This window comes from Sciurus carolinensis, chromosome 6 (assembly GCF_902686445.1).
Source record: "Sciurus carolinensis chromosome 6, mSciCar1.2, whole genome shotgun sequence".
NCBI classification, from domain to species: domain Eukaryota; kingdom Metazoa; phylum Chordata; class Mammalia; order Rodentia; family Sciuridae; genus Sciurus; species Sciurus carolinensis.
In genome coordinates, this window is record NC_062218.1 from 92,525,555 (window position 1) to 92,550,658 (window position 25,104).

At 32.9% G+C, this 25,104-nt stretch overlaps 1 protein-coding gene and 1 pseudogene across 7 annotated transcripts in view; one reads left to right on the forward strand and one right to left on the reverse strand.

The window, feature by feature from the left end:
• The window catches only part of Fer (FER tyrosine kinase), a 499,968-nt gene that overhangs the window by 106,345 nt on the left and 368,519 nt on the right, over positions 1-25,104 (forward strand). For 6 of the 7 annotated variants that reach the window (XR_007109062.1, XR_007109063.1, XM_047555289.1 and 3 more), the window contains 3 exons: positions 20,034-20,217; positions 23,833-23,970; positions 24,540-24,659. Coding sequence is in view for 4 of the 7 variants with exons in the window: in XM_047555289.1 (XP_047411245.1) it covers positions 20,034-20,217; positions 23,833-23,970; positions 24,540-24,659 (442 nt within the window). In the remaining 3 variants the exon portion in view is untranslated. Of the gene's footprint in view, positions 1-20,033; positions 20,218-22,201; positions 22,354-23,832; positions 23,971-24,539; positions 24,660-25,104 lie in introns of those variants that run through there. The other variant, XR_007109064.1, reaches the window with a different exon arrangement.
• LOC124986697 (dual specificity protein phosphatase 18-like) lies at positions 18,404-18,954 on the reverse strand (annotated as a pseudogene).

The following is a 25,104-nucleotide window of genomic DNA, read 5'->3' on the forward strand; positions in this document are numbered from 1 at the left end:
GTGGCTGATAGCAGATATCCAGGTATGGATCAGACATCTAAGTCATTACTTTAGACATTAGGAGGTCCTGGGAAAGCTATTTAAAACCCTACTCTGACATAGAGCATCTAGTTGTAGAGAACAAGGATAAATTCTAGATTTGATTGAGAAATGGGTTGAGCTCAATTCCTATAACTGGAGGTTTAGCAGTAGTAATAGATCAGCAGGAAGTCTGGGTTAATGTTGAAATTCCAAATTTTTGATCGTGCTCTATGGATCATACTAAATATTTAATTTAATATATATATATGTATAGTGGTTGATGGACCTTTATTTTATTTATTTATATGTGGTGCTGAGACTTGAAACCCAGTACTTCACACATGCCAGGCAAGTGCTCTGCCACTGACCACAACTCCAGCCCTAAATATTTAAATTTTTGAATGTTAGAATTTATATTCAAAGGAACACTACTTTCATGTTCAGTTTATTTAAAATATAACACTCCTTCATAACATGAATATAGTATCATTTTAATTCATTCTTTTTTTTTTTTTGTAATAGATCTTAAACATCAAACTTGCTTTGCTATGTGCTGTAGTATATAGAATCTTGTCTTAAATTGATTTGGACTACTTTGGACATTAGCCTATTGAGTATTGCAGCATATTCTGAGAACAACCAAAATAATGTTAGCCAATTAAGCTACAGCTAATAATTTAGAGATGTTTCTTTTTTTTCACATTACATCAACAAACATTTAAGTACAAAGACGCTGTGATACAAAGAAGTATACAAGGTGGTAGATGGATTCCCCAATCACTGTCACCATCACAACTGAACACATACATACCTAGTTTTCATAGCCATTTCAGTGCCTCTTCTCTTATAGACAGAAAAATCACCTCTGGTAGGTTTAATAAAAATGCAAGTTCCTCTAAATATACCTTTAAAATGAATAAGAAGAGGTGACCAAAAGGAAAGAGAAAATGGGTGAAAGATTATGGCTTCTACAAATTATCTGAAGGAAATGGGTTGGGGTGAGCCAAAATTGAAAAGAATCCTGGGCAAGCATGAATTTAAAATTTAAAAGGGACCAAGTTACCCTAGGTAGAAAGAGGATAATTGTGGAAGTTAGGCTGCTCAAGTGCCTCAGGCTCCTTTAAGAAGACTGTTCTAAGTGAGGAAATGGGAATGGAAAGTACCTGTAAATACCAGATAGGTAAAAGGAGTAATGGCAGGGAGAAAGTAGCCACTGAGGGAAATCCTCCCCACTTTCCCTCAGCCTAGTTTCTCATAATACAGTAGTTAATTCAACTCTTTTTCAGACTAGCTTCAATTTATACAGATTGAAAAAGCATCTCCTCGACACCCAGACCAACCAGGAAGCCCATCATTATTTTTATTTTTACTTTGCAAAACCTTTTAAGAAAAAAATTTTAAATAACCATAAAAGTTAGAAAGATGGTATGGAGAATATTCATGCTGACCACCTAGATTCAACAACTGTAAACATTCTGCCACATTGGCAGACTCCCTATGAACCATTCGAAGTAGGTTTCAGGCATCATACCTTTGATCCCTAAGTGGCTAAGCATCTGTCTCCTAAGATTAGAGGTATTCTTCTAATAATCTCCAATGAAGTTATCATATCTAAGAAATTAATAATTCCCTACTACCATTTTTATATAGCCTAGCATCTCTTTTGGGGGGTGGGTACCAAAGATTGATTGAACTTGGGCATTTGACCACTGAGCCATATCCGCAGCCCTATTTTGTATTTTAATTAGACACAGGGTCTCACTGAGTTACTTAGTGGTTTGCTTTTGCTGAGCCTGATTTGAACTTGCGATCCTCATGCCTCAGCCTCCCGAGCTGCTGGGAGGCTCACCTAGCATCTTAATACAGCCCTACTATCATTTAATATCCAGTCCATTTTCCAGTTTCTGAAATTGTCCCCACAATATCTTTTATAGCTATGTTTTTTTTCCTGTTTGTCATTATCTTCTTGTTACTTTAAACCAGGATCTGATCAAGGTGCATCTACCACTTTTGGTCATTGTATCTCTTTAGACGTTTAAAATCTTTTCACCTAGGATAGTATCTCCTAATTTTTGTTCATGATATTGATTTCTTCCCCAGAGTTCAGGACAGTTTTTCTTATCAAATTTCTCATATTCTGTCTTTAATTGCTTATTCAGACTATTGTCCCTAGACTCTTCACTATATTTCATGTAAATTGGATAGGGCTAGAGGCTTGATTAGATTCAGATGAAATATTTTTGGTAAGAACTCTTCATTGATGATGTGTGTACTTTATGTTGCATCCTATCAAGGGTCTCATAGAGTTGGATTGTGTCACTCTTACTACTCAAATTTGATCCCTGAAGTGGTAATTACTAGATCCCTTCATTTTAAAGGTACCTTTACCCTATGCAGTTAGTAAGTAACTGGACAAATATTTAGCATGTGTAAATTCTGTATAACCTAATATTCTTCCATCCATAGTTTGACATCCACTGATGATTCTTATTATTAATAATGGTTACATTAATAGTTCATCAATTATAAAATGTGTAGAAGATAATTGGGAAGAATAGAAAGGAGGTTGGGGAAGATGTAGAGAATAAGCTGAATAGGGAATGGAAAGCTGGAGATATGGAAAATAATTCCAAAGCTTTGCTGGGGCTTCTCTATGTTCAACTATTTCTGAGCATGAGCCCTTTAAGGAAAGGCTGGCTTGAAGCAATGAGCAAAGAGTAGAGAGAGCCTCTTACTTAGGGTTGTCACTTTCGTAAGAAATACATGCATTTTAGTTAGAGGTGCTTCTTGATTGCAGCATAGAATAACAAGTACTTGAACAGAAAATATGCAAATTTACTTACTACAGATTAAATTCTGAATATTTGTATATTTAAATACATGGTTAGGTTTAAATGTAAAACAATTTTGTGTCATAAAGCTTTTACCTGCAATAAATAGTGTCAAAGACAATAATATTTTCTTTCATCGTTTTTGTATATATTAGAAAACAAATAATACTGTGGGGTTTATCTCTTAGGAGACATTCCAGAGGTTGACTGTGGTCCCCTGGTAAAGTTGGGGAATTCAGGTCTTGTTTGTTACAATATATGTTTTAATGACCACCTTTGACTGTCATCAACACTGTAGTTACACAGGGGATACAAGTAAGGCATTCTAATGTGGGTTTTAGTCTATTAATTAACTTAAAAAAATCTCAAACCCCTGAATATTTGTGCCAGGAAGTGACAAAGAGGTATCTAAACTGCTGAACTTGGCTTGTTTTGTACCATCAGGTGAGAGCTGGAGTCAGGCTGAGGTCTGTCTGGATCAGCGGTTAGCAAAAGACTCATTATTCCCTTCTCCTTTCATGTCTTACTGGTGAAGGAGGGATGGATATTGTGAGAATAAATCACATAGTTATCTGGAATTGTGAGGATTGACCTTTACAGTATACCTGAATGGAAGTCATTTGAATCCTGATTTGAAAATCAAGAGTTAAAATTATAGAATAATCTGAAAGATTTGTACCCAGGTAGTATATTTAGTACTATTGAGGAAATTTTGTTATATTTTAGGTGTGGTAATGAAATTGTGGTTATTTTCTTATAGGCCAGTATATTTATGAGGTAAATACAGAAATATTCACAGCTGAGATGGTATGTGATATCTGAGATTTGCTTTAAAATAGTTTAGGGGATGGGGAATAAGTAGATAAAAGTAAAGATGAAGCTTGATTGGTCATTAGTTGACTCTTTAAGCCAATTGATAAGTACATGGAGATTTATTGAATGATTATCTCTACCTCTGTATAGGTTTAAAGTTTTTTCATAAAAATTAAAAAAGAATCTTGCTATAAAAGAAGAAAGCAGGCTCTCATAAATGATTCTCATCAGGATACCTATTTTAGGATTCTTAAACTATTCTGAATCCATTATTATCATTTTATATTTATGTATTTATTAACTCATTAATTAATTTATTCATTTTATATAAGACTGCCTCTTATTTGATAAATACCAGAGATGTAAAAGTGAAAAAGATGTGGATCCTATCTTCAAGCAGTTGGAAATTGAATTTTTCATAAAAGGAGAGTTACCCAATTAAAAAAACTGGGCCCACCACAAATTTGAAATTGTAACAAAATGTACACATGCATACTTTTTACCCAGAATCACAAATTGCCAAAATTTTGTCACTGTTTTGCTTTTCCTATATCTCTTTCCATCTATCATATATGTATGTATGCATATACATATATATATATCATGTTTACTGTTGCTGAACCTCTTGAAGTAAATTGTAAACAATGTAATAGTTCCTCCTGAGTACCCAAGTATATATTCCATAATAACTATGACATTTTCCAACATAACCATAATTTAACACACTTAAGAATTTTAATATGGGTGCATTTCATTTATTTGTTGGTTATTTGTATTCTTCTTTTGAGAAGTGTCTATTTAGTTAATTTGCACATTTATTGATTGGATTATTATTATTATTATTATTGATGGTAGGTTTTTTGAGTTCTTTGAATATTCCGGGTATTAATTTTCCATAGGAGCAGAGTTAACAAAGATATTTGCCCATTCTGTAGGTTTTCTCTTCATGCTTTTGTTTCTTTCTTTGCTGTGCAGAAGCTTTTTAATTTGATTTTATTCCATTTATTCATAATTGGAATTATTTCTTGATCTTAGGAGTCGTATTGAGAAAGTTGTCGCTTGTACTTATATATTGGAGTGATGATCCTATGTTTTGTTCTAGCATTTGTGAACTTTTTGGTCTAAATCCTAGGTCTTTGATCCATTTCAAGTAGACTGTTCTGTATGGTAAGAGATAGGTGACTAGTTTTATTTTTCTTCATGTGGATGTCTTCTTTTAACTTTTGTTAAAAATTAGACTTTCTATCTTTTTGCCAACATACAGTTTTGGTGTGAATCTGATTTTTTTTTAATGGTGTTTTTCATTTGACAAAGTCAGTTCATTAATTTTTTTCTTGTATATATTATCTTGGTGTTGTGTTTTGTGTGTGTGTGTGTATGTGTGTGTGTGTGTCTGTGAAAAGTACTTATTTCACTTGTATTTTTTTTTTTTTAATGGTGCTGGGGATTGAACCCGGGGTCTTTGTGCATGGGAGGCAAGAACTCTACCAACTGAGCTATATCCCCAGCCCTCTTATTTCAGTTTTTAACTCCTATTCTTGATGTACTCATAAATGTAGTACAAAAATGCAATTAAGTTATACCAGCACCAACACCATTTTTGAAAAGATTATCATTTCCCTACTGAATTGCTTTGGCTTCATTCTCAGAAAAAGTCAACTGACTTTACATGTGTGAGTCTATTTCTGGACTCAGTTCTACTGACCTATTTGTTTATTTTTATGACAGTACCACATTGTCTTGTTGATTATATGTCTAAATCTGTTTGGATTGTTGTAACAAAATACCACAAACTGGGTACCTTATAAGAAGTAACGGAAATTTGTATCTCACAGCTTAGGAAGCTGAGAAATCTTAGATCAAGGGTGCAGTAGATTTGTTATTTGATCTGTTTTCTGGTTCATAGGTGTTAATTTTCTGTATCCCTGCAGGATGGAAGGGGCAAATGAGCCCTCTTTTTCCTATTACATATGGTTATTAATCCCGTTCCTGTGGGCTCTACCCTTATGATCTAATATTTTCCCCAAAGATCTTACCTCCTAATACCATAGCATTATGGGATTAGTATTTCAATAAATTGAGTTTTGGAGATAAATATTTAGACCATAGCATTATAATTTTACTAAATTTTTAAAATCAGGTAATTTTAGTATCACAACTTTGTTCTTTTTCAAAGTTGTTTTAGATATTTAGGTTTTTGCATTTCCATATGCATGTTTAGATCTCTTGTGAATTTCTGCAAAGTAGCCTGCTGGGGTTTTAATAAGGATTGCATTGAATCTGTAGATCAATAGGTGAGAACTGACTTATTAACAATATTGAAGCATTCTGCTCTGTGAACATGTAATGTTTTATTTGTAAGATTTATATCTTAGTTTATTTCCATCAGCAATGTTTTACAGTTTTTAGTGTGCAGGCCTTACATTTCTTTTGTTTAAATTCTGTCTAATTATTTTTAGTGCTATTGCAAATGGTATTGTTTCTTTAATTTGTTTGGATTGTTCATACTTGATACATTATGAATTCCTTAAGATTTTATACCTATTAGAGTTATGTTGTCTATGAGTAAAATTTATTTATTTTTTCATCCTTTCTCTTTTCCTGACCAATTGACTGGAATGTTCAGTATTATATTGAATAGGGGTGACTTTGCTTTGCCTTGTACTGAACTTAGGGAAAAGAATTTAGTCTTTACCATTAAGTATGAAGTTAGCTATAGTTTTTCAAGATTGTTTTTTAAAAACCAGGTTGAAAATTTTTTCTATTCTTGCTTTAAAATGAATGGTTAATTTTGTCAAATGCTTTTTCAGTATCCACCATATTAACATGTATTTAATTTTTAGTACTTTAACATGGCAAATTATTTTGATTTTCATATTTCAGATATTTAATAATTTTCATTCCTAGAATAAAATATCCTTTGTCATGATGTAGCATCACTTCTTATATTGTTAGATATGTTTTGCCGAATTTGTGTTTATAATTTTTCATCTATGTTTCTTGTCATATCTTTGTCTCATTCCCATATAAGATAGTCCTGGTCTCAGAATGTGTACTTCCTCTTTAATTTTCTAGATAGATTTGTATTGAGTTGATGTTCTTTGTTAAATATTGGTAGAATTTGTTTGTGATATGATCTGGGTTTTATTTGTCCTTTTTTTGGGAAAGGGTTTCAATTCTAAATTCCATTTCTTTAAATAATATAGGACGATTTAGTTTACATCCTTTTACTTTAGGTTTGGTAGATTGTGTCCTTCAAGGAATTTGTCTACTTCATTTAAATTATTGAATTTACTGTTAAGTGGCTCATAAAGTCTTAATTTACCTTTTGTATTTATAGAATCTGTACTGATATTTCCATCTCATTCTTGATATTGGTATTTTGTGTCTTTTTTTTCCCCCCTAATCATTCCAGCTAAAGGTTTATCAATTTTTCTAATCTTCTAAAAGATCATCTTTTGGCTTCATCATTTTTTTTTTTGTTTGAATTTTGACTTCCTATTTCATTGGTTTATGCTCTGTTCTTTATCATTCTCTCCTTTGGCTTGCTTTAGGTATGGTTTGCACTTCTTTTTAAATTTTATTAATATGGAAGCTTAGGTCATGAATGAATTTGAGAACAGTCTTTTATAGTACAGGCATTTTATGCTGTAAATGTCCATATGTACTATTTTAGCAATATACTACACCTACCTGCCTACCTTCCTACCTTCCTTTCTTTCTTCCCTTCCTCCCTCTGTTTTTTCTTTCTTTTATTCAGTGTTAGGAATTGAAACCAAGGTCTTATGCATGTTAGGCAAGTGCTCCATTGAGGTACATCCCTAGCACTCACAAATTTTAAATCTTGTGTTTTCAGTTCAAGATACATACTAGTTTTCTTTCTGAACTTTTCTTTGATTCATAGGTTATTTAGAAGTGTGTTGTTCAGTTCCCTATGTTTTGACATTTTTCTAGAGGTATTTCAAATTTGATTTTTAACTTAATTCCACTGTGGTCTGAGACTATTGTTATGACTAATTTTTTTGACATTTATTTGTACTTTAATTTGACTCAGTTGTGTGTTCTCTTATGTTTTGAAGTCAGTCAATATTGTCAACTTGGTCCAATTTGTGAATAGTACTTTTTAATTTATTTCTAAGTGTTTTTTTTGGGGGGGTGGTGGTGGTACTGGGGATCAAACCTAGGGCCTTGGGCATGCTAGGCATGTGCTCTAACACTAAGCTACACTCTCAACCCTGAAAATTCTATAGACACACAATTTTGAGGGGTGGGTACCAAGGATTGACCTCAGGGGCACTTGTCCAGTGAGCCACATTCGCAGCCCTATTTTGTATTTTATTTAGAGGCAGGGTCTTACTGAGTTGTTTAGTGCCTCGCTTTTGCCAAAGCTGGCTTTGAACTCATGATCCTCCTGCCTCAACCTCCTAAACCGCTGGGATTACGGGTGGACACCACCACGCCCTGTGACACACAACTGTTAAATTGCAGTTGGAGAAAGTAAAAAAATAAAATTAGATGAAACCAAGTCTGTCTGACTTTAATATTTATGGTCTTATTAGTTTTATTTCTTCCCATGAAGAAAATGAATTAAATAAAACTTCATTGGCAAAAATGAAAAACAAAAACACAGTAACCTAAGTTTTAGACTCAGTGCAGTTTATTTTCTTTACTCATTCATTTTGTGAGTTGTATGAATTTATTCATTCTGAAATATTTGGGGCCTACAATTTCCCCTACTTGTTCATGTTGTAAAAAAATATCTATTATCTTTACCTGTATTCCTATATGCAGGTACTTGTGTATTTGCCATGTAGTATGTTTTTCCAAAGTGAAAAAACTTTAAGAGCAAATGTAATATGTACAAATTTTATAAAATCTTATAATGTTGAATCAAGTGGATCTGAATATAATTTTCCTTTTAAGTTTTATAGTTTACATACACTAAGTTTTTTTATTGAACTGAGCCTTAAAAATATCCACGATATATTTGAGGCCTTCTATTGCATGAGTACAAATCTGAATGCTGTTTTTTATCACACATCAGATTAAAAACAAAAAATCTGTGAAATCGTATTACATATGCTCATGACAATTTAGAGAAACTTGAAAGGAACTCTCCTCACCCTCTTTTATAACAAGAATGGGGAAACAAATTCTCTTTCTAATCATTCTTTCTGTATGAGAAACAAAAAAGAGTTCTAAGAGATTGTAAATAATATACAGTTCTTTACCTTAGCAGAGTAAGAGGTACCTACTGCGAAACTGTGAGAAGTAGCTTTAAATTTCATTCAAAAGTAAATTTTCTGTAATTGGGAACTAGATTTTCTTAAATTGACTCTTCATGCATTATGAATAGGTTTGTGTTATTTTATAGTCAGTAAAAATTGGTTAGATCCTTTGAATTGCCTCTTTAGAGTACTTTAATTATGAAAAAACAGTTTGAAATGAGTCCAGCCTTTAGACAGATGGTTAAATTTATGTTTAAATAAATCCAAAATTTAAAAAATGAATGAGACTTTTTAAAGACTCTCTTAGTTGACTTTTAAAAATTTGAGTTCATCAAGAATAGTAACTGTCTTTATACAATAACTTCAATATCAGAATCGTATATGGGTAGTGAATGGAGGTCTTCTAGAGAATATTCTAGAATTCAGATGTATTTTTGTCATTCAATATATGGAAGAACTGCATTTTGGATATAGTAGTTACTAAAGGTCAGAATCAAGTTCAAGCTATTGTTGTCAATCAGTAGTTCTATTGAAGGGACCTGTGAGAGGTTTTCTTTTTTTTTTATCTAGTCATTAATATATGATATATTAGCAGCTAACTTATGGCATGAATGCTTTTCACTGCAGGGAGCTTGATATGATAGAATCTTTGCAAGGTTATTAAAAGTAATGGCACTCTTAGTTATTAATCTAATTTGCATTGGTTAAAGCTGTGCATAAATTGGAGTGACAGTTAAAATAGTCTCATTAGATGCTGAAATATTATGTGGAATGGCATATGCTATATGATCTACTTATATTCTTTATATAAACTTCTAAAAATACAGCAAAAGCACAATATTTTGATTTGTCTCTGCTTTGCTTAAGTTTTGTTGAATAAACAAATCTAAGTTTCATATGGAAGATATTAAGTTATGTCTTTTGGCTTTTTTTTTCCTATATTTGTAGGAACTTTGAAATATTAGTTTTAGACTTTATTACTAGAAAAATGATATCAGAAAGTAATATTGATAATACAAGCAACATGATCTAAATACTAGATGAAAAATTATAATCTTTCTATAACCTAATTTAAAAAATTATTTAAATTTAACTTGTTTTTCTTTTCTTTTTTTTTTTTTTTTCACATGGGGAGTTTTTAAGCAAACAGAGTGTCTCCTGCAGGGTAAGAGAGAAAATGAGAGGAAAAGAAAGGGAAGAGAAAGGGCATGTGCTAGAGAGAGTGGAAAAAGCGAGGAGGAGAAAGAAAGTGAGTCGGGGAGAGAAAAGCAAGAGAAAAGATCTAACTTGTTTTTCAAATAAGAACTTTTTGATTTATACATTTAAGAACTATTTATTGAGTTAGTGTTATGTGCTAAGCACTATTTTTTAACCAGTGAGAATATAGATAATAAAATAAACAGAAATCCCTGTTTCCATAAGGCTTACATTTCAGAGCAGAAGATAGTTTATAAAGCAAATAAATGAAACATGGTATAAAATGATGATAAGTATGATGGAGAAAAATGAAACAAGGTAGGTGATTGGGGTGTTGGAGCATGTTCAGGTAAGCCTCTAGGAGAAAAGAGTCGTTTAAATGAAGAGTAGAGGAAGTGAGGGAGTGTACCAGGTGATTATTTGGCACAAGGAGTACTCCAGGAGCTGGGGTTGTGGCTCAGTGGTAGAGTGCTTGCCTAGTATGTGAGACACTGGTTTGATTCTCAGCACTGCATATAAGTAAATATAATAAAGCCCCATCAACAACTAAAAAAACATTTTTTTTACAAAAGGATACTTTTAAGTATAGGGAAATGTGTCTGAAACTGAGTTGACTGTTAAGGGAAATGGTGTGGAGGAATGAGATGAAGTTGGAGAGAATGATGGTGGATGGCAGGAGAGGCACATATAATGTAGACACTTGGTAATACAGGCACTTAGGCTTCTACTCTAAGATGGGAAGCCATTGGAGGGTTTTGAGCAGAGTAGTGACATGAATTAATTTAACATTTTAATAAAATAAGTCTGGTAGCCTTATTGAAAGTAGTTTAAAGGATGGGGGAGGGATGAAAGGAACCAGACCAGTTATTTCCAGGCTATTGCAGTAATCCAGGCAGATGAGGTCATGCTAGGTTGGACCTAGGTGGAAGCTGAAGTGGTGAAAAAGTAGTCAAATTCTGGATAGACAGAAGATTCTTAGTATTCTATAAAGTATTCTATAAAGTCACTGTGAATGCTGAATTAGCAAATACTGAACCACTGCTCCTAGGGAACATGAAAGGTTTAGTTCTATAAGACCGTATTTTCTACAGTGAATGCATAACTTGTTTTGTATATGTTTGCATTTAATGACATCTGCTGAATATATATTGTTAGTTTTCATTGGCCTCACATCCAACTTCGGTAATTTATTGAATACTTATTTTCTGGTTTATCTTTTGCTTTTCATACTCTATTTTTCTAAGGAATCCTATTTCCTTTCAGCGGAAAATGGTATTTAGAAGAGTATCTGAGGCCCTGGATGTGCTCATTGTTTAGGTTTTCTCATTGGACTGAGTTAGGAAGTAATAAACATGCACTCATGTATTTCTGTGCCTTCTTCTGTATCTATTGATTTATCTATATAAAACTGATATTCACATTGATATTTCTAATTCCAATCCAAAATCATAAAGTTCATGCCATCTGTTCTTTTTTATATACTTGAAATATCTTTCTCAGACAGTGAGAAACTTAGCACCTATTATGCACAATGTATTGGCTTATTGACTCAATGCTAGAATACACAGGAAATAATTTCAGTACTGCTAATTCATGCTTCTGAAAGTGAAATTTATAAATTTAGTTTGGTATTTTCTTAGGGCTCTTTGTGCATATTGGTTTTCTTTTGTAGTCAAGTATTGTTTCCAAAGAGCTTTATAAAGCCCTTCCTTATATTAAAATAAACTAATAAATGAAAAAAAATATGATGGAATTAGAAAATTATAATTTTGTAAGAACATAGGTTAGTTCTTTCCCCCTCTTCCTTTTATAGTGGTTTTTTTCCACTGGAAATAGTTTGTTCTTTTGCTTCTGTTGTATCCCATTTTAAAGTCCTCCCCCCTTTCTTTCCTTGTTGATTTTGTTTATTTTGGAGTAAAACTTGAATGGTTTCTAAAGTGAGAACTGTACAAAGATATATGCTTAGAGAACTCTATCTTAATTATTTCCCTCTCATTCATAAGCCAATTATCATACTTTTGATATTCTCTTTTACTTTGCTTTTCTGTTAACAATGTATCCCCAAAAATCACAGTACTTCTGCACACAGCTTTTCGTTCTTTTTACAGCTGCATTGGCATTTCACTGTAAGTTTATTCAAGTATGCTGCTGTGTATAGACTTTCAACTTATTTCTAATTTTTCCAGGTACAAATGCTTCTCAGCTCTTGTTAGGATTATGTCTTGATAAGGCTCCTCATAAATTTGAAAATATGGAGATCATTCATGTTTTTAATACACCTAACCTACTGAACATTGTAGCTTAGCAACACAGGACCTTGTAGAGTATCAATTATTTATCCTTATAATTGATGAAAGTGGTTGACTGAGAACTGTAGTTAGCTTCTGCTTCCCAGCATCAGGAGATAGTTGGCATATCACATTTTGCTTAGCCCTGGAAAAGATCAGGACTCAAAATCAAAGTACATTTTCTTCTGAATGTATATTGCTTCCACACTGTATAAAACTGAAAATCTGTAAGATTAATTATAGTAGAAGGACTATCTGTATATTTAGTGCTACCATGATAAACTTATACATGTGGTATTTGTGTGTGTGTGTGTATGTGTGTGTGTGTGAATGTCTGGAAAAATATGTGAGCATAAATTGCTAGATGTGTGATGGCTGAGTTCAAAGATACATACTTATGAAGTTATGTAGATATTCCCAAATTTCCTTCTATGATACTATACTAATTTGCATTCCCATCAAAAATGGGCAATGGTATTTGTTTTCTCCGGTGAATCTGTATTTGCTTTACCAATAGTGTTTGCTAGTTTGGTAGATGAGAAAATATTCTCACTATAGTTTTAAGTTGCATTTCTTTTACTATGAATAGGAGTAAGGTTCATCATTTTTTCATGTGGTTAAAAGCCATTTAAAAATATGTTTGTGTGTGTGTGTGTGTGTGTGTGTGTGTGTGTTATGTATGAATGCCTTGGCCCATTTTTCCCCTATTGAATTTTTGGTCTTTCATTTCTTAAAATTTTAACACTCCTTTATATATTAGAATATTAGCCCTTCATCTATAATGTGTGGTGCAAATATTTTTGACTAGGTTGTCAGTTGTCTTTTGACTTTTTTTTCTTTTAATTGATTTGCTGTGAGAAATATACTGTTGTTTGTCTTTTCATGGCTCTTGTGTCTACTGCTGACTTCCATGAACTATGGCAGTCTAATTTACTAGCTAGCAAGAAGGGTAAAATATCATACTGATGATGGCTTTTGACAAGGATTTACTTGTTCTTTTATTTATTCATTTTTAGTTTCATTGTTTTCTTTTTTCCCCTCAAGATCTCCAAATTTCCATCATTCTTGCTTTTGTTTCCTTCCCAGTTTCCAACTTTTCTTTCTTTAACCATTTCTCCCTCTGAAGCATTAATTTTCTAAGATTGCTTCCTTTGCCTTTACATGCAGTTTCAAGTCCTTTTCCTGCTGTAAGTGCTATTTTTAAAGTGTTTTCACATGTAAATGGATCTTCTTTTTTTGAGTGTGGGTACTGGAGATTGAACTCCACAGTTCCCTTTCACAGCTTGATTTTGACATGGTATATCATTCATTAACAGGTAATTGAAACTATGGATCAATCTAATCTAGCAATTTCTGTATGCAAGGAAATGCTATTACATTGACTTGGAGAACTTGCTCTTTAAAGCTATTTCATTGTGAATTTTATAAGAAGAACTATGTTGTTTTAAGAGCAGTTTAAAATCTATAATAATGCAATAAACATTTCTTTATTAATGTACCAATTTTCTTATCTCAGGAAACTTATTAAATGTAGCAAAGTATAGATATAACCATTTTTTTCAATCTTTATAAGATGATACAATCAAAATTTTTTTTCTTTCTCCAATTCTGTGCTTTGTTTAAGCCTTGCTATTAACTGAATTTTGACAGTTTTTGACTATTTGATCTTCATCTCAACTGAATGAGTTAGGAAATACATATGATTTTACTCCCAAGTTTAAAAATTAGATGTCAGGACTTGTTTGGGGTTGCACAGCTAATCAAAGAAGTTAAGACTAAAATGGCTTCTTAATGTTGTTCTTGTTAGAATTGCATAACATAGATAACCCTTTCATTGTTTCTACTTATCACACTTGAATTTAATTTGAATGTGAAAAGACATATTTGTACATTTGGTCTAAGTAATTAAGACATTAAGATGAATTCTTGTTCATCTTTTTAGTACTCAGTGTATCTAGGATAGCAAAGTAAAAATTTAAGTTGAGGAAGAATGTTTGAAAATAAATATGTAAGATGGAAAATATTAGTTACCCAAATTAAAGGAGATTATACTTGTAGAAAAAGTAGAAATAATCACTTTCTTTTCAGACATTAATCACTTCTTATTTATTGTCAGGAGACTTTCTACTATGACATTCAGCAAAGGGTAGACAGAAGTTTATAATAAAAATACTTACTTCCTAGACTAACTTAATGTGTAGTCTAGCCTTTCTCTTGTAAATGTCAAGCTTACATAATTGAGTTTTACTAGCTTCATAATAATGTTTATGGCATGACATGTTGTATACACACACTGTTATTACAAAACTTGAACAGATTTGTCAACAAGTGGTGGCAAAAGATTATAATTCAATCTCTTTGAGAATTTCATTATGTGGAGGAGGAAAAATTGGATGTTTTCCTCCCTGTTAATTGACACAGAACAATTCCATGCCCTGTTTTATTGCCTCTCATCACCTAAGTATAAGCAAATAGCAACTGAGATTCTTTGTCAATAAGAATTTGTTCATCTATGCACCTTACACTACCTGTAATATTTCACATTAAAAAATTAAAAGTTCAGAAAGTATGTGAATGATCTGAGATATTCTGAAATAAATTGATATAGGGGGAGAATTGTGCTAGATGCTTTTTGCAATAATTTTGTTAAGTGAAAGGAACTAAAAAATTTATTTGTAACTGTGGTTTTCATATGCTATTAACATTTTTGGGATTTATTTGTATAGCCTCTGTCAGATCTTAAATGTTTATTTTAAAACAAATTAAGAAAAAGTACAGTTGAATCTCTTTCCATATCATGGCAAGTAGACATGTTTTTTAAACTTATACCTACAAGGGAAGGAGGAAGATATAAATAGATGGGTAGTGTGCACACTACAAGCATACCTCACAACAAAATGTAGAATTGTGTGTGAGTGGTAGAATATCCTTTCTCCCCCAAAGCCTACTAATATACAACCTCAAATTCAGTATTAAACATCAAGCTTTTTTTGAAGAATTTATTATTATTTTAATGTAATGAATTCTGCATTGGATGTTTGTAAAGGTATTATTCTTTTGTTAATAAACCATTGATCAACTGATAATAATTAGATTTTGGCTACATTACTCTTCTTCCAATTGTGTCAGACACTGTACCTAATAAAGAAAAAAAGCATCCAAGAAATTCTTAACTTTCCAATATTATTTTGTATTATAAAATCTTTGTGAGTTGAGTGTTGTTTATTTTGTGAATCATTTTGTGCTAGATAGAAAGACAGATGGGTAGTTTGCAGTTTAAAAATCTGGGCAAATAGGAAGACAGATGGGTGGTTTAAATGGTTTCATGTCTCCATGAAAATGTTTGTGTAGAGAGTATGACTCCTGAAGTTAGACTAAAATTTAAGGAATTAATTAGATATAATAAAGTTCATATAAAAAAAAGTAATAGTGTTTAAAATCTGACATTAAATATGGAATACATTGAATTCATTAGTTATGCTTTTTGAACTGCCAATAACAACAAATTAGAATACAATACTCAACTACTCTTGCTTGGAAACTGTTTGCTTTATTTTCTTATTTTAAACATGTAGACTGTAGAAAACATCTTTATTACTTTGGAACTAATTTTGAACTATCTATTGGCAGGTGAATTTGTTTAACTTCAAGTAACAGAAACAAACTAGCTTTAAAAATGGTGAATCAAAGCAAAAGACAAAAACATCAAAAACTTTGAAATAGTCTAAAGAAAGGGCAGTAACATGGCTGTTCTGACAGCCCTCTGTACCAGGAGGTAGTGAACTTTCCACTCTTGTTCAGGCATTAATGTCACTTAGCTTCTAGCTGAGTTGGTTTCCTGTATGATCTGGTATGCATCTTTGATCCTGGGTGTCAGCTTCATATAAGAGTCTCCTCCTGTCTTTTGTAGGTGGGGAGAAACAGGGGTGGTTATTTTTAGAGGAAGGCTTAGGACTGGCTGTAGATGTGTCAATTGCCATAAACTCTTGGGGACATATGAAATGTATTTCTGCAAGAACAATGCTAAGTAACTGTATTCTGTGAAAAATTATTATAGTAACAGCATGTGGAATGATGTTCCTCAGAATATTAAAAATTGTTCATGAGTAGTATTAATGAAGTGATTTACTAATTGCTAAGTTAAGATTATCCCAAGTACATACAGAATGAGTTAAATTTTTTCTAGGGATCTATGTTAACTGAGGCAAAGTAATTTACTGGATTCTGATGAATATTCTTAGAAATTCAAATAGAATAGAATTTTTTAAAAAAATCATTGGGAATACCTCAAAATGAGGAGAATTATTGATATTTAAGTTATGTATTTAAATATGTATGATTATTATACTGATTCATGACATAAAAGGTTTTTCCTATGAGTTGTAGTAAAAAATATAAAAAACACTTCTTTAAGTAGTTTAAGTTTTTTTTTTTTTCTGATTTTCTTCAGGTTTGAACTGAATTAAAAATACTTGCTCTGCTTCTGCTACTTCTAGTACAATCTGTTTCTACTCAGAAGTGAAAGAAGTTAGGAAAGACACTCTGATGAAAAAATTATTTCTCATTGAGAAGTTCTCAATGTTTAAAGTAATATAGATCATCTGTGGCAACAGTTGTGAAATAATTGGACAGTTGTTAAAATCTCTGTGTGGAGGAGCCACCTAATAATGGGCTATGGCTAAAGAATTGTACTCTGAAAAATAATTAGGTGCATCTCCCTGGGAGGAGTCAGTGGTGGTACAGGACTTGGGAACATTAGAATCTGTTGTAGTAGAGATACATATATATATCATTTTTTCATACATATATATATCTATGTCAAAAAATCTTTAAGATCTATTTCTGGAGTCAGGATTAATTTGCAGAACTTCCTTGGGAATGACATAATTAATAAATATATTTTAAAAAGTTTCTTAAGCTGAGTTGATAAATATTTATTTGAATTGCCTGCAAAATTCAGGATCTGCTTAAAAGTTTTATTTTTCCTATATTCACATAAGAACATGTGGCAGTGAAACTCCACATCATGTGCAACCACAAGAATGGGATCCTGATTAGAATAAGTTAAACTCCATGTATGTAAAATATGTCAAGATACACTCTACTGTTATGTATATCTAAAATGAGCAAATAAAAAGTTTTATTTATTCACCTGTTCATTCACTTATGTTGGCAATCTATAATATTTTGTAAATTATTTTACAGAACCACAAAAAGCTTTAACTCCTGTTTTGGTATCTCCCAGAGTTCTTCCAATTCAAGCTTCAATTTCTGTGCTTGGATTTTCAAGTCATTTATCGCCTAGAGTGGTCCTACACATTAGACATATTTCCCGTCTTTCCTCAACTCCTCAACACTCTTGTTGTCTTTACTTGCCTATGTAACATTGCTTATTCTTTTTTTTTTTTTTTTTTTTTTTTTAAATACAGTAGAATGCTTTATTTGAAAACTGTCTTTGTAAATCTGATCTAGAAAACCAGAGTGGGGCTACTGTGTTGAAGGTGGTCATGGGGTTGCTTGGGGTCCCTAGGATTCCTAGAGCATTGCTTGAAGGTCACTTATCTGGTAGGTTGGAACTTAATGTGAAAAGTTTAGTTGCTGCCATAATTCTTAAGGCTCTGACTTTGGATTTGAAGGAAGAAAGTGGAATTGTAGCAGACTCATTCTGAGTAGGTCAATCTGGGGAAGGGCAGTAGGATTATGGACCTGTCATTGGCATTGGGGCACTGGTCTATTTGTCCATGGTGCCATCTGCCTTAATTCACCCTCTGGTTAGCAGCTATAGTCTGCTAGTCATAGGGTAGAAAACTTATCTTCACCATCTAACAGTTAATGAGTTTAATCTTTGAAGATATGGATTGCAAAGTTGAAAGCTGTAGCAACTCTTATTTTCTTGCCCTTATAATAGGCATCATTTTGGTGTATTCACAGTATCAATGAAGGTAGATTGTTCAAATTTGTATCCTGGTATAGGATCAACAACAGGTCTATACCCTTACCCTAAAGCAGGGAGCTGGGGAATGATTCACAGTGGAATCATCAAATGGACCTCCTTCTATAGATGTAAGGAATCACTCCCATTGGGGAGATATTATGTGTGCAGTATTCTTGCCAAACACCTGGAACTTGTAGTGGATGATCTGCTCCCAGAAGCCATTGTTAGGTACGATGATGGACCAGCTTGACTTGGTCCATGTGTGGGCATCTTGCAGGGACATGGCTTGGTACTTCATGAGGTAAGGAAGGCACAAAGTGAGAAATTCACTCCCAGCTGCACAGTGTAGCAGTGTAAGGCCCTGCTTCATTTCCACACTGTTGATGTGGTTGGGATGGGGTCAAAGAAGACAGAGCTGTGAGATAGGTGCTTCAGCCACAGGCATCAGTGTGGATATCCTCATAGAAGGTATTACCACTTCTACCCAGATGTTGATGACTAGGTGATATGGTTGCTGCACAGCAAGAGCTTGTTCTTGGCAGCACACCATTGCTGATATGTAGGTTTCTGGTGATCTTTGAGAGGCCACTGACTGAGGGCTACTAGAACTGAACCTGGAAGGCACACAAGGGTGCTCTCATCAAGGCTGTGGGTCAGCATTGGCCACATGTGAGAGCTACAGCTTTCTGCTAGGCTGTGTCCTTGTGAAAATTTCAAAGCATGTTGTGAGCCTGTCATGGTGGCACAGGTCTGTAATCCCAACAACAAAGGAGGCTGAGGCAGGAGGATGGTAAGTTCAAGGACAATCTCAGCAACCTAGCAAGACAGTGGGAGGGGGTTCATACATGAAGCAATGACACTGCATATCCCCAAGCAAGGGTATCTGGAATAAAGACCAGTTCAGGTCCTGGCCACAATCTGCACTGGCTCAGCACTCTGGTTTCAATAGCAGTGGTTTCTCCTCATGTGGAGGAATTGGCTGTCCTGGTCTTCAGAGAAATCTTGGCTTGTTCTGTGCCAAGTGCAGCCCTGCCATTGCTTACCTGGTTACCAGTTCCAAGATCATGCCAGGGTCACAGCCCATGTGGTGGAGAAGCAATGATTGCTTCCCCACGCGCCCATTTATTGCTATTCCAGTTTACTAGGTTCTATGTCAAGGACCCTGTTTTAAAAACTGAATTTCAAATGTTTAGCATAGTTTCTAGTAGTGTTCAGTTAATAATATTCATTGAAAGGGACAAGTTACTTGTTCTTTATGTCTTATACTTTTCCATACATGCCATATCTTTTAAGGTCTGTTTTCTCCCCAAAGCCTTCTCTGACTAACCTTGTCTATAATAATATCTCAAATATATACCTCAAAATTTAACATTATTTACAACCATTTTTGATTTCTTGGTTGTACAATTCATGTGCAGTGCTGTTCTGGTTTGGTTTAAGCTCCTTTATGGTGAGAAGATCTTGTTTCAGTATTTTTTGTGTTATACATATACTTTGATTTACCATACATTTAGTGTACAGCATGCACTCTTCATAGCAACCTGTGTGCTAAATACTGGCACATAAATAGTACGTTGCATAAAGTTTAACACATATAATCAAAAATCTTTAGTTGATTATTCATAAAATGTGTGAAATAAAATAGTAGTAATTCAGATGGTACAGAGTGAAGAAAAAAATTCCTTATCTTTTTGCTGACTTTCTTTGCTGTTTATTTCAGGGAAGGAGACAGAAAAGGCCAAGGAACGTTATGATAAAGCTACAATGAAACTTCATATGTTGCATAATCAGTATGTATTAGCATTGAAAGGGGCACAGCTTCATCAGAATCAGTATTATGACACCACACTTCCTCTGCTTCTGGATTCCTTACAAAAGATGCAAGAAGAGATGATAAAAGCTCTGTAAGATACGTTCCTATTTATAATAAAATTCCTTTGAAAATGATTCAAAATATTTTCTACCCTAGTTAAGCTTCTACTTCATGAGTTTTGTTATTACCCAGCACAATGGATATGTCAGATCCGTGTGTTCTTCTTCCTTCAGTTTGTGGTCATCTCCTAAACCTTCTGGCTAGCCCCAAGAATGGATCTTCTATCCTGTATTTTTTGTTCCAGTTAGCTGAATATTTAAGTTAAAAAAAAAAAATTCAAGTTGACAAGTGTTAAGAAGTGAATACCTGTCCCCAAAGGATTGGACATTTAAATCTTAAAATGAAAAGCGTTGAGGAAATAATTTTTTGAAGGTTTATTCACCAGCTTCATGTTATTATTTTTTGTATGAGATTAAAATCAACAAATGCTTTTTGAGGTTTTACTGTATACAAATTATACTGCTTGCCGCTTGGGGGTATAGAGATGTGCAGGTCACAATTTTTGCCTTCAAGGAGCTAGCAGTAATCAGTTAAGTCACATGTACACACATTTACAGCATACATTGATGTAAGACAATAGAAAAAGATAAGCCACTCTCTGGTGGACTTCATCTCCTTTATTTGTTGATTTAGCACTTTCCAACTGATAAGATTCAAATTTCTTTCACTGAACATGTGTATAGGGGAATTCTTCAATGTTGAGTTGCTGTGCATTAGAAGTAGGGTTAGGGAAGAGGGAAGGAAATGGGATAGTAAGGAAGGAGTGTTAGAGAAGAAGAAATAAATAGTTGGTTATCTCTCAGGTGGAAACAAAGTTCACAAATTATGGTGAATTATGAGAGAAGGAACTTGGACCAGTTAAGTTCAGATTCTTATATTCTAGTTAATTTATCTGTAATTAGATAAGTTAGCAAATCAATTTTTGGTTTAGTGTTCTTTGAAATGTAGCAGTAAATTGATATGAAAGATAATTGTGAACATTTTTCAAGTTTTATGAGGCATCCTGAGTTGGGCATGGTGGCACCTGACTATAATCCCAGCTGCTCTGGAGACTGAGGCAGGAGGATTGCAAGTTCAAAGCCAGGCTCAGCAACTTAGTGAAACCCTGTCTCAAAATATAAATGAAAAAAGGGGTGAGATGTTGTTCAGTGGGTAAGTGCCCCTAGGTTCAATTCCTGGATAAAAAAAAATGTGGGACAGCCTGAATAGTTAGTGGTTGCCAAAGAAACTATTAGAGGTAGAGTGATAATTTCTAAAACAAAGCTACAACAAATTGTTCAATATTTTGTAGTTTGCCGAACACTTTCATGCTTTCAACTAGTTCATCTCCTCACTTGTTCTGTCCAGTATCCTGAAGACTTAGAAAGAGAAGTTTATAACCAGGATATATCTGTGACAGACACGTCAGTACTGACCCAAGATCACAAAGCTAAAAGGTGGTAGATCTGGACTTGAAGCTGGGTCTACTGATTATCTCAAAATTTTTTCCATGAGTATACAGTGGGTTGAATAGCATGTTCCCCAAATTTATATGTACCAGAAATCTCCTTTATGACCTTGTTTGGGTAGGTCTTTGAAGATGTAGTAATTAGTTAAGTATCTCAATGAGATTGTTCTGAATTTAGGGTAGTCTCAAAATCCAATGACTAGAGGGTTTATAAGAAGAAAGGACTCAGGGGAATGCAAGCATGGATAACTATTTGAAGACCAAGGCAGAGACTGGAGTTAGGCTGCCACAAGCCAAGGAATACCTGGTATCACCAAAAAACTGGAGATTTTTATTATAGTAGAAATTAGAAAATTCTAAAATGTTGCAAGTTGTGCTGGAACACACATTTCCTATTTGATTAATTATACAGAAGGGGAAATGTTTAAAATATTTCCTAATACCTGATCATCTGTTACCCTGATATTAATTAACCTTAGTAAATGACTTCATTGTTGCTTTTGAACGATTCTCTGCTAACAGACTCAGTACAACTACCTCTCTTTGTATTATATTGTTCCATTTACAGAGAAACATTTCAGATAAGGGATCTAGGTTCCCAGTATTTCTTAGACAACAGTGACTTCCAGAACCTCTGAAATTAGAAGATCAGATTTGTCTTTGCTGCCTTTAAGACTCTACTTGACTTACTTTTGCTTCTCCTTATATAAAAGTGTGAAGGTAAATAGATGTATATACTTGTTATATAGGTCAGACTAAATTTTAGATGATCCCTATATTTGCAATAAGGAAATAAAGTGTTTTTAATTACCTTGAATATGTACAATTTTTCATTGTTAAAAGTAGTGAAATGAATACTTAAACATTTAATTTCTAAATTTAATGCTTTACTTTAAATTACATAATTTTGGTTGGGGAATATTTTCTTTCCTACTCTCCATTCATCCATGAGCATTTTTCAAACTGTTGATATGAATTTTCAGTAATAGGTTTTCATCATAACTAGAACATCTTTTTGAGATAAACATTTTCCATAGCATATTTTCTTCACTTTGTAATATATTATTTTATATTAGCATTTAAAAAATTACAAGTTTGATGTTATCACTGAAATTGTATCCCATGTGATAAATATCCATTCATATACTGTTAGGAGAAATCCCTTTCCCCCCCAGTTTGCCTTAAGGGTGAATATTAATGATTTCTACATCATAACCATTTAATAATTTCTATATTATAATCATTTTAATCCCAGAGATATTGACTAAATGTGTATTTTAATTTTTCTATCTCCTCCTTTTCTTTAAATTGTGTCTGTCAAGTGATTTGTGTAGTCATTTAAAACTAGCATTGCCTGAACCAGTTTTAGTTTTTTTAACCCAAATACTTTATTTAAAGTCGTTGAGAGAACACTTTATAATAAAGGAGTTTTGTGAGTAATGAATTCGACTTATGAATAATGATTTTAGAAAAGAAAACAAGACATGTTGTATATTTATTTATTCGAGGCATATGCAAGATAACCTTGTCTGTCCATACTTGCTGTCTAGGCCATTAATGACTAATTGCATATTTTTATCACATAGCATTTTAAAGAAGGGGATCTGGTCTTTGTGACAGAATGATTATTTTCCTTTTGCATTTATTAGACTTTCACATTTATTAAGCTAATAACTTGATGACTTTTTGTTTGCTACTGACTTGAGGTCAGGAGAAGAGATTTAGATGTCTTTGATGGTATAGAACCAGTTGAACTAGGTATTATTTACAAAAAACCCCCAAAGTTCCAGGAGCAAGACAAGAACAAAGAAGTAGCACATGTGAAAAGTGGTAGGCTCTAGAAAGGGATATTAAAAAGACAGGAGTTGATCAGAGTTCCATGTTATGGAATCTGAAATTTCTATGAAAGTATAGAAAATTATCAACACTGGCTCTGCATTTTGGACCTGTTCAATACAACTTGAAAAGGTAATGCCCTTTTTTAGATGATTTGCAATGATTGTAGTTGTTCAATGTAAATAGTTACTCTGTAATCCCTTTCTTTGTTCTCCAGGATTGAAATAAAATAAGGTATGACTGAAACCACCATCTGTAAATTCTGATTGTACATTTCTTATATGTGTTGTTCTGAATCCTTCTGGAGTCTGTTTTTTTTTGATAAAACTTTAAAATGTTATAAAATTTTGTTTTTGTTTTCAGAAAAGGTATATTTGATGAATACAGCCAGATAACAAGTCTTGTTACAGAGGAAATAGTGAATGTTCATAAAGAGATTCAATTGTCAGTTGAACAGATAGATCCTAGCACAGAATACAATAATTTCATAGATGTTCACAGGTATGATATTTTCATTCCTCTTTAAATATTTTTGAAAATATTTTTCTGCCATATAATATTTAACAAAATAAAGTAAAAATATTTATAAACCTATTAGTACATGTTTATTACAGATTAATTTGTCTGCTTTTGGTTTTCAAAGACTTTCTCAATGTTGATAACTATTTAATTTATATAATTATATTAAAGATTTGTCAGTTACTATATCATTGCCTTAATCCTCATTTAATACATTAAATTGTTCTTTTTAACATTTATATAGAATAATACTATGAATTTACATGTGTATTAAACCTTCTGAGATACTGATTACTTTTTTTCTTGCGTGCATCTTATTTTATCATGTTAAAATTGTGATGGATGAAGCAGGTAAACATCTGTTTTCTGTAGAGGAGGAAAGTGAAGCTCAAGTTACAAGAATAGATCTTTGAGTTTGCTTTAACTTATACTGTGTTTACTTCATTAATATAATTTTGAATAAGAATGAATATATCTGCTTTTGTGTGTACTCAGATATATTTTGGTAGTATGCTAATATTGATCAGAATTATTTGGCATACTTTACTAGAAACAACAGCTGCTAAAGAACAAGAAATTGAGTTTGATACTTCCTTATTGGAAGAAAATGAAAACCTTCAGGCAAATGAGATCATGTGGAATAATTTAACAGCAGAAAGTTTGCAAGTAATGTAAGTATTTAGAAAATCTGAACAGTTAAAAGATTAATTTTATTGTTATAATTTATCAAATTTAAAAATCTCCATTTTTGCAAGTAATAAAAAGTAAATTAAATTTGTTTGATTAGAGTGACATATTTTGAGAAGTATGTTAATTTTACTCATTGTCACTAATTTTGGTAATTCTGAAAATCCAATTTTTCTGTGATGTGACATTAATTTGCATAATTATTGCTAATATCTTACATTGGAATAATGCTTGTTTTCAAAGTGTGTGTGTGTGTGTGTGTGTGTGTGTGTGTGTATACTAGGGATTGAACCCAGGGGTACTTGACCACTAAGCAGTAACCCCAGTCCTTTAGTTTTGTTTTTTATTTTGGGACAAGTCTAAGTTGTTGGATTTGGCCTTGAATTATGATCCTCCTGCCTCAGTCTCTCAGCTAGTTGGGATTTTAGG